The sequence below is a fragment of the Argopecten irradians genome, chromosome 14 (genome assembly GCF_041381155.1).
Source record: "Argopecten irradians isolate NY chromosome 14, Ai_NY, whole genome shotgun sequence".
NCBI classification, from domain to species: Eukaryota; Metazoa; Mollusca; class Bivalvia; order Pectinida; family Pectinidae; genus Argopecten; species Argopecten irradians.
The window spans coordinates 12432821-12446098 of record NC_091147.1 but is presented as its reverse complement, the minus strand read 5'-3'; the positions used below and the strand labels follow the sequence as shown (position 1 = coordinate 12446098).

Genomic DNA, 13278 nt, shown 5'->3' with positions numbered 1-13278 from the left:
ATCAACTTCTTATTGAAATAAAGTGACATATTTTAACAGTATATGAGAAATTGATTGTTAAATGCTTAAAGTTCATGATAAATGTATATCATTTTATAAATAAGTATAACACGAATTGATTCTGACTGGAGAAAGTTGATTGATTCTGCCTTTTATATTGCGCCTGTATCATTGGTATACATGTAACCAATGTCTAAAAGAGTAGATATTTCATACCTGATTACTTTAAAGTTTGAATCTAATTCATTCATAATTATTATTAATATTTGATCACCTTCTCTTTGTTGTAACAGAGTTCAGTTCCATTCCGATATGTGTTGACGGACTCTCCGCGTAAAGTTAAGAATGGTGGAAAAGAGAAAGGAGAGAAGTTGAAAGAGAAAACGAAAGAAGAGGAATATGCTGAGGCTATGAGAGATCTAAAGGTCAACTGGATACCAAAGTAAGGCTCATGTTCTGTCAAGGATACCTACCTGTATATCTAGCTAGTAGAGAAATGTTTACAATGGAACATCACCATATTGCCCTGTAATCTGGCTATTTGTAGCATCAACGTGGAAAACAAATCATTGATGGAAATCAGACTGAGTAGAGATTTTTAGTGCGAGCGTACTCTCACACTATTACCTTTTTGTTGAGTGTGCAGTCTGTACATCCGCTATGCACAGATTCCAACTGTGCACACGATACCGGAAGTCACTGTCTTATACCGTTTAATAAATTTTGCCATGTGTACAAGCAGACGACTACAATGCATTTTGTACAGCGAAACAAGTCTATAGTATCAATATCAATAAGATAATAAAAGAGCTTCTATGTATAAAAGAATACAATTAACAAATTTCAAAGTAATTTCACATTAACAGCACTGTAAAGTTTTGATGATGGAAAGTATTTATTACAATACATCAAGGATGTAAATAATAATAGTCCCAGGGATAATGAGCGATAGTGCTTCATACGTACACCTGTTTTAAAGGATGATTTTATATAGATTTGTGGGTATACATGTGCGGGTTATTTATTAATTATTTGTTACATTTTTGAGCTTGCAAAATATCTCGGAGCGGAGCCTTATAAATGCATATTATACTGGAAATTAAAGTTTCAGGAAGTAGTTAGCGAGCACTTAATGTCTAACAGACATATTTCTAGTTTCTTTTTTTTTTAGAGGATATACATTCAAAAAATAAATAATTTTAGTATGCTATTTCTATTTGTACTCCAATTGTACACCAATTGTATGTTAACAATGAAAAAGAATGAGTGGGGGATGTTCAATTAGAGGTTTTTTGTAGCTGCCACATCAGTTCTTCAATCTTTATGATTTCAGTATACACTCACTAGGTAACGATGATAAAGTATCAATTTGTGAAACTTAAGTTTCTTAGAGTTGATGTTATTAACTTTGTTGCTATATTGAAATATCAAATCAAAGTTTCTTCTTGGTATTGATGTTAAAAAAATGTGTTGCGGTTCTGATACCTTGTTTTAGGTGTGGTTTATATTGTGACCCCTGTATTATAGACTTGACTTGGACCATGCCCTGTTTGGGGTTTGGTTTATATTGTGACCCCTGTATTTCAGACTTGACTTGGACCATGCCTTGTTTGAGGTTTGGTTTATATTGTGACCTCTGTATTTCAGACTTGACTTGGACCATGCCTTGTTTGAAGTGTGGTTTATATTGTGACCTCTGTATTTCAGACTTGACTTGGACCATGCCTTGTTTGAAGTGTGGTTTATATTGTGACCTCTGTATTATAGACTTGACTTGGACCATGACTTGTTTGAGGTTTGGTTTATATTGTGACCTCTGTATTTCAGACTTGACTTGGACCATGCCCTGTTTGAGGTGTGGTTTATATTGTGACCTCTGTATTTCAGACTTGACTTGGACCATGCCCTGTTTGAGGTGTGGTTTATATTGTGACCTCTGTATTTCAGACTTGACTCAGACCATGACCTGTTTGAGGTTTGGTTTATATTGTGACCTCTGTATTTCAGACTTGACTCAGACCATGCCCTGTTTGAGGTTTGGTTTATATTGTGACCTCTGTATTTCGTCCTTGACTTAGACCATGCCCTGTTTGAGGTGTGGTTTATATTGTGACCTCTGTATTTCAGACTTGACTTGGACCATGCCTTGTTTGAAGTGTGGTTTATATTGTGACCTCTGTATTTCAGACTTGACTCAGACCATGCCCTGTTTGAGGTGTGGTTTATATTGTGACCTCTGTATTTCAGACTTGACTTGGACCATGCCCTGTTTGAGGAAGTGAGACATGAAAACCCAGACCATCTCCCCCTCTACATGGCTAGACTACAGGCCCTAGACAGTAGTAAGGTAGGTATTCAGGCAGGGAATATCTGTACACAAACAATAATGATGTCATTTAACTATCAGAAATTAGAAATGATATTGATTATGAATTAAAAACATTAATTTTTCAAACATTAATTTTTCAATGTAAGTGTACAGGTATTGTAAATAAGGAATATTTTGAGTTTGCTTTTGTCCCGAAATTGAATTAAGAAAAAAGAGGTACATGAATATAGTTTAAGAAATCCGTTTTTTTAATTCTACCAGATATAAAATTTATATACCTTTGATTTGATTTAACTATTTAATATTAATTTCAATCACAGGAAAGGTCCAAGAAATTGGGAACAATAATTGACATGTGCAAGTTTATCATCTCTAAGATTGACCAAGTGGCACTGTCAAGTTACTTTGGTATGAAGACTGACACTAGGCCTGATGCCAGCACTATCAAAGTGTAAGTTTTACTTAACACTTGGCTTGATGCCAGCACTATCAAAGTGTAAGTTTTTCTTAATACTAGGCCTAATGCCAGCACTATCAAAGCGTAATTTTTACTTACCACTATGCCTGATGCCAACACTATCAAAGTATAAGTTTTATATAACACTAGGCCTAATGCCAGCACTATCAAAGCATAAGTTTTATATAACACTAGGCCTAATGCCAGCACTATCAAAGCATAAGTTTTATATAAACTGTAATTAAGGATGTATTCTTCTGTGGTTTCAGTCCCGCTGAAGTCTCGTTTCAACATAGATCAAAAACGTTATGAGATTTTCAAATACGATTTATCAATAGCTGTAGCATGTGGTCTGTAGCAAATTTTGTCAAAGAATTACACTTCTATTTTTAGTAGATTTTTTTACACAGCGATTTTAAGAAATGACCCATTTGGCGGCCATTTTGAAATTGTGTATTTTTTTGGCTTTGAGTAGAGCCACCGTTTTCCCATTTTTTACTTAAATTGTTTTTACTTAAATCATCACCGCGTCAGCATTTTCAGCTGTATCGAGTTAATTTTTGCTGTAAATCTTCACTGGGTTCAAGTTATTTAAAATATTAAACATTAATGTGTGAAATGAAACACTTTTGTCACTTTATTTCTACATTTAATGGTAATTTGAGCACTTTTATTTTTTAGTCAAAAATATTGAAAAATAACAAATATTTAAATGGAACAAAAAAGTAAGCACACGGACCCCCCATTTTTCTGCCTGATTTAGAAAGAACAACCCTTTCCCTATTGATATGCAAACTATTGACAAAAGTTTAATACCAGAACTTTTTCTATAAAGGGTTAAATTTGACAAAAATGGCTGAAAATGGTGCATTTTGGAGCTCAAAATTAAGGGGTAGGGGTAGCATATGTTGTTATTTAGAGAAAAAATATGACTCTTATTAATCATAACTGGTATATTTTTAATGAAGACTACTTGAACATAAATTCTACAAACATCCATACATATCAAACACCTCATTAGGGAATTATGGCTTTAAATTCTAGTGTATGAGGTCAAAACGGCAAAATTCCAATAAAATCCACTATTTTGTCATTTTGGTATCTTTGAGTGACAATAGCTCAAAAACGAGCGCACGGACATATGTTTTTTCTTCCATTTTCTTTCATGGTATGAACTCCTGTTTCAAAAAATCTATATGAGAAAAAAAGTTTAATACAAGAAAATTTTGACTTCTCAGAGGAGTACATCCTTAACACTAGGCCTAATGCCAGCACTATCAAAGCGTAAGTTTTACGTGAGTGTCCGCAAATATTTTCGTCCTAAATAAAATATGATATTATGTAATTTGATTTAATGCCCAAGTGATGAAGTAAGCTGTAGTGACCTGTGCTGTGGCATCCTATCCATGTCCTATTTAATATTGGTGTTGCTATGACATAGTCCAGTGGTGGAAATATGATAGTGATAGTAACCTCTGAAAGTCAAGGTTGTAATAAGACTGGTTATTGGTTAGGTAGGAGAGAATTTTTGTAAAGAGATATGAATAAACATCCCTGTTTTTATGACCATCAAAATCCTGAATTGTCCCCAGGGAGATGGAGAAAGAGAAGGAGATATTGTTAGAGGCTCTCGTGAAGATGGGCTGTGCCCAGGCGGACATCCTGCTGGACCAGGGGCAGACAACTGTGGAACAGACTCAGCAGTCAGAGGAGGAAGGAGAACAGTTTGTGGAGCTACCTACTGTTACAGAGAAGGACCTAGAGGAGACCATGGCTGATATACAGAAGTGGGCGGAGCTCACAGACGCAAAGGTTTGTGGAGTAGTTCACAGAAAAGTGTGTGTTGATGATAATGCTAACATAGTTTACTATTTAGTTTTGAACAATTTTCTTTTATTGCCAATTCATTAATTTATATAATTACAAGTAGATCCATTTGTTTGGCGCAATTAAAGCATAAAATCAATCTTGAACAGAATAGTGAAATGATGAATTATCGTAATATACATAAAGTGCACTCAAATTTTAATTCTGGCTGAAAAAATGCTAAATTTTGATAAGATTTCCACTAAAACATGCATGTTTACAGTGCAATTCAATAAAAAATCCAATTACTTTTAATTGTAATAGTATTTTATTCTGTTATGGATTTAAATTTAGACTCTTTTAATTCTAATTATTTAGAATATTTAATTCCCCATTTATCTAATAATCATGTTTATTTTTCAGGTCTCTACTTTCTCAGTTCGTCATGCAATTTATCACAAGCAATTTGGCCGTGCCTTGAAAATGTTGCTCAAACAAACAGAGGATAAAAATATGAAGGAAAACGACAAAAAGTGTATTGAGGTGGGTATATAGTTTTAATCCTGGGACTTTTTTTTTGTTATAAATCTTCATTTGTTGGAAGTAATTCTTGGAAGTAATTCTTTCAACATTTAATAAATTAACTTTGAACTAATAGTTAAACAAAAGGTATGTGATTTCAGTGGCATTTGGATAAGATGTTTGACATGTGCATTTTGATGATATTCTTACTAGAAGTCATTTACAATTGATATATACTGGATGTGTCTCCCCTGACAAACAGTTACCACACTTTTACACTATTTTATCTATAGTAATGCCTACAATATTGTGCTTAATGCTCTATCTGGTCAGACTTGTAAATGTTAATGATCTTGTATCAATTTTGGACCATAAACGAAATCTTAATTCAGATTGAACAAGACTCTTTTGACTTTGTTTTTGTACAGGAATACACCACAGTCTGTATATTTAGTATTGTGTTAACATGGGGACATGTTGGTTTCAGATGTACACCTCTTTGGGCTGGGACCACTGTGTTCGTCACTTCAATAACTGGTTACTGGTCAAGTACCCTGCCACTCAGCGCCTGTTTTGATGAACGGTGATTACTTAGGCGGTGTCAATTAAAACCCAGGCATTTTATTGTGTATTTATGTGATAGGTGTGGTTTAAAATTGGTTTCTAGGAAACCTCACACACACCCCAAAATGATAGAATAAAGGAGACTTTAAAAAACTTTAATATTTAGATTAACGGAAAAAAAACTATAGAAATGATGTAGCATTGTATGTGAGAAAATTTTAACCAAATTTACGACACATCATATTCTTAATGATATGAGTTGGGAGTGTATAGATAGATATAATTAATATGTAAATGCTTATTTAACACATATAATTGTGCATGCTGTATATGAATTGCATACATTATAGTAAGGTGGCAAGGCATAAGCATATTTTATTATGCAAATTATCGCTACAGGTGATTGTCATGCTTACCTTGCTAATTGATAAATCGCCAGCTGGTATCTAGCCACTCCTCGGGCTCACACATGCATGTGTACCCATTTACTGTCAGAGCAAAGGTTGCAGCATACACAATACAAAGTGACATACAGTTTGATTGGCAGCTGATGAGCTGTTAGTTTTTTCTATCTCTGCATATATTGATGTTACCATCTAGTATGTACTGTGTTAATTAACCATTTACATGATGAACAGTCCTGTTTTAGCCCGATACAAAACTATATGTATGTATGATTAGGTAAGTCTACAAAGAAGGGCAGATACTGTAATAAGGAACTTGGGGATATGTCAAAAATTAGAAAAAAAGTGCAGTTGATTAGATTGGGTATAAATATTTTCCATGTTTTTTTACACCTTATATTTTATTATACAAAAAATTTTTTTTGAAGATTTCAATATTTCCCTGCTTTTATTAATTTCATAACATCTAATCTTTTGCAGAGAATTTCTGATTTTTACACAAAGCATCCTCAATTAATTGTGCAGAACATTATTAATTCATGTAAACGCATTTATTGTTCTCAAAGAAAATTATTTAGCATGCGTCACAAAGACATCAACTACGTATTCCTTGTACTTTTTTTTCATATTTTGCAGAAAATTAACATGGCCATGGGAACAATTGGCCAAACTATCAGAAAGTATCTATTGATGTTCATTATTTTGGAATATTTGACTTCATGATCTAGATATCACAGCTGGTAAAGGATAGCTTATTCACAGATTAAAATGAAAAGCATTTAGTCATTCATAAATGATTTGTACATCGCTTCAAATTGGTATTATGGAAATCTGTCAAATAATGATTCATATGCTTTGCTAGATACTGTTTCTTTGTTTCGTGTATTGAAACTTCGAATTTGTTCTTTTAATGGATGCTGTTTTAACAAAAAAAATTCAAAAAGTTACCGATTTTTGTTTTATTAAACTCTGTATGATATCTGTATCAACATTTCCAAGGAAAGCTTTGTAAGCTCCATCCGTATAAAAATAACTTTTGATATTTCATGTTATACAGTATGTGTAGAAGCACAGCATGGTTGTTTTTAAACCTTATTGTCTGCTCTGGGACCAACTAACATATCTACACTATAATGTGGTGATACACTTCTTTGTCTACAGTACTGTACTACTTTGTACAATACGTTATATTACACTATCTTGTGTAGTTTTTAATTTGGGGCCGTGGTGGTCGAGTGGTTAAGATGTCTTGACATATTATACCACAAGGCCTCCACCTCTGGGGGCGAGTTTGGATCCCATGTGTGGCAGTTTCCAGGTACTGACGGCTGGTCGGTTGATTTTCTCCAGGTACTCCGGCTTTCCTCCACCAACAAACCTGGTACGTCCTTGCATGACCCTGGCTGTTAATAGGAGGTTAAACTAAAAAACCGAAACGTATTGAATTAAAAAGATTAAAAGAGAAAAACATGATCAATGCAAGAGTGTACAGCCATATGAGTGAACTTATGTCAGATTCTAAAGCTAAGCTAAAGTCTTGTTTAATCAAGATTGGATAATTTCTCTTGTAAATCTAAGATTTGCTTAGATGAGAAATGGCTTAATTAGACTAAGTACTCTTTCATTGCATAATTGTTTGCGGCATTTTAAATGCTATGTTTATAATACTGATTTAACATTAATTATTTTACTGCTTAATGTTAAAAGAAAATGGATAAGTAAATGGACTGCCAAAATTCTATACTAATGTAGCAAAATCTTTTTCTTTGTCTGCTTAATTGTTACCTTATAAACGTTACATTTTGTAACTGGTTAAATTGTCGTTCATGTGATATTGTGAACAATCAAGTATCGGATAGAGTTTAAGCAGTCATGATCTTCTTAATACAATATTTTGTAGACAATTAACATGAAATTGTGTTTATTGGTCAATCAATTTAGTCTATCTTATTTGCTATACTGCATGGATATCAGATAAACTTAGTATCTTCAATATATCGCTGTAGTATTAATCAATGAATGAAACACACCAAATATTACACATACAGGTTGACATGTTTTGTATATACTTTGTGAAAGATACAAAGTAAACATACCGTACTTACAACAGAATCGTCACTTCTTTGTTAGTGTCAGTGGTAGTATTGGGATATTTAGAGAACTAGCCTCTGTTTATGTAATATGTTTAACAGGTAGCTGTCTGTACAACTGGATCACAGTGATGTACATTAAACATATTATAGCGAGTAAGATACGGCATGTATAACCAAAGTTATATAACTATACGGTATTAAACTAGATTTCTTTTGCCTGCAATTAAGTGATCAAAAACAAATTCATAGAAGTTGACCCTCCGGGATAATATAAACTGTTGATTGGTTATTTTCTTTATTGATACATTTTCTTTCCAATACAGGTAATCAAAGGGTGCGATGTTTAGTGGTCGCCAAAAGACAATCATTTGTCGGTATAAGTAACTCTATATTAGGAGAATGTTAATATAAACTTGACCTGTTACCCAAATCCTGTTGTAATGGTTTCACACAACAAAATATTTCGGAGGAAAATCTAAACACGTCTCGTTTAATCTCTGAAATGTCCTTTATATTCCAATTTTCGATTTTATGATTCAGGAGCAATGTAGTTTTAGAAATTGTGATTTGTCTGGTATATTAGGGATATGGTGTATGTCATGAGGTATATCATTGTATGTTGAATGCTACTTTTCTGTATGGCTATCTATAATTTATATTAATATAGATATTTTCGATAATTGTTTTTAACATGAAGGTATATTACATGTATATTTTTTATTTTAAAATCTTAGTAAAGACTCCTCAATAATCTAGAATATATCAGTAATAATGTTGCTTGTTTTGTTTGTTTGCTTTAATTTGCTGGCATGTAGAGGGACGGGTGTTTTATTTGTCTAGTCAAAGAAGACACAATTTCGTCAACATTCCTTAACTTGAACAGGAATCCCTTGACTTAAAATTATATTATCCGTTTCAAATTGAAGTTAGGAAAAGTTATTTTAGTTAAGATTGTTTTCTTTGTTATGCTTTCCTATGGATAATTCTGAGTAAGGAACTCTTTAAGGTTAAGGAGTGTTAATGAAGCTGCGCTCCGATGTTATAATCTGTATTTTTGAGATAACTTTAGCCAATGGACAATAATGTATATTCAATGCAAGTGGTAAAACAATGACTGTGCAAGTTATCACCGTCATGGAGTAGAATCACTCAGATCTCAAACTTATAACGCATTCAAGGTTAGACATTTTAGAAAATGCAAAAGTCTGAAACATATCTGTTTGAGAACTTTTATTTATCAAATCATCACATATTTATCTTCTTCATGCATCAATGCAAGGAAATCTACAAATTAAGGATGAAAACGCAGTACAAATGTTGATTAACAGCGAATTGATTTTATATGTTTTGATATGTTTCGTGTATGATGCATGATAAATAGTAGTTTTTGTAACGTAAGTCGTGCTGACGGAATAATCACTCAATACCTTGATGTGTCGGTTTCAAATAGATCTGTAATATATTGATATTAATTTGGCGAACCTGTTGACATCTCTATATATGTGAAGTAGTGAAATGAAATACTGGGTTACCCTTATTTTCTCTCTAAATGTGATGGTATACACGACCCACACTGTGAAGAGTAGTGTCCGGTTCCTGTATATCTACTTTCGTCGTACCGTTTGTGTTGTTATGGGAGGTAAATGTAAGTGATATTTGTACAACGTGTGAATATGTGAAACGCTGTGAGAAAAGAAGTGTAAGTGCAATTCGGAAAAAAATACAAAGTGTAATAAGTCATTATTGTTGATATTGTTGTTTGTTCTATAGTTTACGTCTCATCTGTATAAGTTGAGCTCTATTGCACCGTACTGTACATGTTTATGGGATGTTATTACCATCATAGTTCGGTAAGTAGTCGATTAAGACAAAGGATCTACATGTATGTACATTCTAATCTAAATACCGTCTAGTGAATTTTTTCGTGAAAATTACTTCGTGATTTTGCAGAACATTTACATTGTCTCGAAAATTTTAACGAAATAGATTTTTTTTCAAAATGGCCGCTACAAACACTAAAAATATCAATTTCCTTCAAATATATAAACCTTTTCATTGTCGTTTTCACTAAAAATACCAAACAATGGTAGAATAACGCATCAGTGTACACCGAAAATATGTTATCAAGTAAGAATTTGCATTATTGTCTTCAAAACAACAAAATGCTGAGTCAGCAAAACGCAATATAGGACCATATTTTACATTTCAAGTTATGAATTGATAAAGACCGATTGTATAATATATTCACAAGAATGATATCTTTACTTTTAATTGGAATATTGGTCAAATATAATTGACCCATATGGATTATGTCCGAGTTCAAACAAAGGATAGACTCAGGCACTCAGATAGGGTCATCTACTTCACAAAAGAAACTCCTGTTATCAATTTTTGGTGGAAATGTATCAGATATTATTTTATATGCATGATGGTATTTATAGGATATAGTAGAATTTATAGGACTCATTATTGTTTATGAAGGGGAAAAGGCGACAGCAGATCACCAAGTTAGTCTCCAAATACATTAATTTAAGCATTTACTGCCAGTCTGTCTGTTAAAATTTAGCCGACTTCACCAGTTGCATGTTGCACATTCAAGAAACGATTGTATAGTTCGAATCTGATAGTAGTAACGAGGCTTAATTTAACTTAATTTGACATCACAAACAGAAACTCCCAGTCGTGAAAGGATTTGCGTTTGGTTTTGTTATTGGAGTAGCATTCTTGACACAGAAATGCGAATCATTGTGGAATTTGAAGGGTGAAAGGCGACCGCAGAGTACCAAGCACGCTTCCAAATACGACAATGCAAACATTTTCTGTTAGTCTATATGTTAAATGTTATTATATCTATCTTCACTTACTCTGAAGACCACTCGCAGGTTTCACATTTAAGAAAAGACCTAATTCGACTTAACAATATGTCGCCGTAATAATACTTCAGTTCGCATTACAGTTAACACCCTCAAACTTGCATGAAACCGGCATCATCGCCCATAGCGGCTTCCAACCATCCTTAATGACCCATCTCCATTTGTCAGGACTCAGTTAGCCCATGATCGCTTTGGTTACATTTTCCGATCAATATACTCCCTGATATGTTGCATTTTTGGTGTGCTGCCCAAATGCGCCTGTAGTTGACGGGATCATGTCCAGTGTTCTGCCTTTCTATGTAAACATCTATGGTTTTAACATAGTTTTAGCATACATGAGCAGTGCAAACTTTTCTAATGTACTGAAAACCTTACTTGGTATACATTATGGTCCCCCTGATAATGTTGGAAATGTTCGATTTGCTTCTCCGTATATCTTATATGTATCCCAAGCAATTTTCTTGCATTGTGTATTAAATGCCGATACAGCGACACATCTGGTGCAGTCATGGAAATAATGGAAGGGTTAATGATTTCTCAGGGCCACAAGCGGAGGCAGTATCCTGAGCAGGGATCTATAGATAATTCCAAGTTTCAAAGGCCACCCATACTTCGCTGATGCTGAATTTGGTAACAGCTGCTACTACTAAGGCATCAACTTCTGTATCTGTCCACTGTTTGGATGGGAAATGTTTCATACACTTCGTTAACAGCATTTGTCATATGAATGATCATCCTCGTGTTGCCTTCTTATGATTGCAGGGTGAGAGAAGTTCTTGTACAGATAAGATAGAAATCAAAGTACTGAAAGTACTAAATGGCTCGGTCTCAATGATTGGAGAATATATTTCTAAAGTCAACACTTTTTTTTGGACAATAAGAAATAAATTTTGCTAGTGTTCCTTCCAGTTTGGACTTTTGAGGATTCCTTGGACACCAAGGTGTTAAATAAGAAACACATACTAAACTCTTGGGAGCCCATTCTAATATTTCCTACGATGTTATATGCCAAATGATTTTATAGCATCTTTAACCTTTTCCTTGTTCTTCTCATCAAGTTCCTGGGACCAAAGTATCAGTTAACAAGTATTGTTTTGCAGCAGAGACAGACAAGAGGCATATTTTTCTATGCCAAAATGTCTTAAATATAGAATATGTCAGTCCTCTAGAAGACTTATTAATATAGTCCTACCATTTCTGAATGAATTGGTCAATTGGTCTACTTTTAACAACTTTTTGTAAATATTCTTTTGTAAAACAGCAAGTTGATTGATATATCTAAACATGATTTAAACTAGCTCTGGATAAAATATCTTAAACATCTTACAGCCATTTAAAAAGCGTCTGGTCTATTTTCATGTAAAGTATACATTATGCCAAAAAGTAATCATTCTACATTTTATTCCAATATCAATTGGGTATCTTGTTAGCTCGCCATAGACCATGAATTATTTAATACACTTTCTTAACTTGAGGAAATTACAAATGATTTTTTCTACATTATTTGTATTTTCAAATCCCCATACTTCTGATGAGTATAATAAAACTGGCATTACAAGTGTCTAAATATTTTCTGTTTAAAATCAACAGGAAGAGATACATTCCTTTGTTTTTTAAAAATAGTAGACACTGATTTAATTGTTTGTTCAGCAGTTTTTCCTTTTCTTTAAAAACGCTACCATTAATGTTAAAAAATATACCTAGATATGTATACCCTAGCCTTCTTATCAAAATAATTCTATATCCCATAACGTAAACTGGTGTTGTTGGGCCAATTTACGTTTTGAGAATATTGCAACTTTTATCTTTCCGATATTAGGTTATAATTTCCATGTAATGCAATATTGTTCAAATCCGTTTAACATTTGTTGTAGAACAGAGTCATCGGCATATAAAATGATAAAAAGTTTGGGATACATTTCAATATTATCTGTAAATAATTTGTCAATAGTTGTCAGACAATTAACATTCTTTTTCCGCCAGATAAGATCCCAAGGTAGATTGAAAATAGGAAAGGTGATATAAATAAGGTACCATACTGTGCATGTATATGTTCAATGTAAATAGACAATGTAAGCTGATCTTGCAGAATTGCCTTACAGCGTTATAATAAATGCAGTATGTCTCATTGCATTGGATGTAATCGATTTAAGGGCAGTTCATGTGGTGACCGAAAAAGGTAAAATCACCACTTTCAGAGTGATCAGAGAAGATTGACAGTCAAGGAGGG

General features: G+C 33.4%; 1 protein-coding gene across 2 annotated transcripts in view; it reads left to right on the top strand.

The window, feature by feature from the left end:
• LOC138308161 (tripeptidyl-peptidase 2-like) overlaps positions 1–9915 on the top strand; it is a 28497-nt gene extending 18582 nt beyond the window's left edge. The window contains exons 24-30 of one of the 2 annotated variants that reach the window (XR_011206086.1): positions 294–442; positions 2248–2347; positions 2650–2780; positions 4379–4598; positions 5016–5135; positions 5602–7400; positions 7433–9915. Coding sequence is in view for 1 of the 2 variants with exons in the window: in XM_069249098.1 (XP_069105199.1) it covers positions 294–442; positions 2248–2347; positions 2650–2780; positions 4379–4598; positions 5016–5135; positions 5602–5691 (810 nt within the window). In the remaining variant the exon portion in view is untranslated. Of the gene's footprint in view, positions 1–293; positions 443–2247; positions 2348–2649; positions 2781–4378; positions 4599–5015; positions 5136–5601 lie in introns of both variants that reach the window. The other variant, XM_069249098.1, reaches the window with a different exon arrangement.
• The last annotated feature ends 3363 nt before the right edge of the window (positions 9916–13278 follow it).